At 46.9% G+C, this 290-nt stretch overlaps 1 protein-coding gene across 1 annotated transcript in view; it reads right to left on the bottom strand.

Annotated features, from left to right (window-relative positions):
• Positions 1–290, bottom strand: part of LOC119581722 (spondin-1-like) — a gene marked incomplete at its 5' end in the record, with an annotated part of 49,715 nt that overhangs the window by 479 nt on the left and 48,946 nt on the right. Inside the window, 1 exon segment of the mRNA XM_037929847.1 lies at positions 1–165. Within this exon segment, the coding sequence (XP_037785775.1) occupies positions 159–165 (7 nt within the window).

Here is a 290-nt window from a genome sequence, read left to right as displayed (position 1 = left end):
CTAATCTCAATCACACAACGAGCTCATTAACTACAGCCATCATAGGTCATCCAAGTTCACTCATGATGAGTATTTTATTTTGTGTGTGAGTCTTTTCTTCTTCAGAGTTGCAGATGAGTATGTGGATGAATCCCCTCTTGCAAGTTGCCGATCCACCCTCAGCCTCTGTGGAAAAAGTGGAAACAGAGGGTTAGGATGTGGAATCGCGTGAGGTGGATGTCTGTTGTGAAACTGGGGGTGGAGGGAACGAGAGAAAGGGAGGTGGAAAGGTAGGGAGGAGAAGAGTGACG

Source organism: Penaeus monodon, chromosome 15, assembly GCF_015228065.2.
Source record: "Penaeus monodon isolate SGIC_2016 chromosome 15, NSTDA_Pmon_1, whole genome shotgun sequence".
In the NCBI taxonomy this organism is placed as follows: domain Eukaryota; kingdom Metazoa; phylum Arthropoda; class Malacostraca; order Decapoda; family Penaeidae; genus Penaeus; species Penaeus monodon.
The sequence above is the reverse complement of the archived record's forward strand: the minus strand, read 5'-3'. Positions and strand labels throughout refer to the sequence as shown.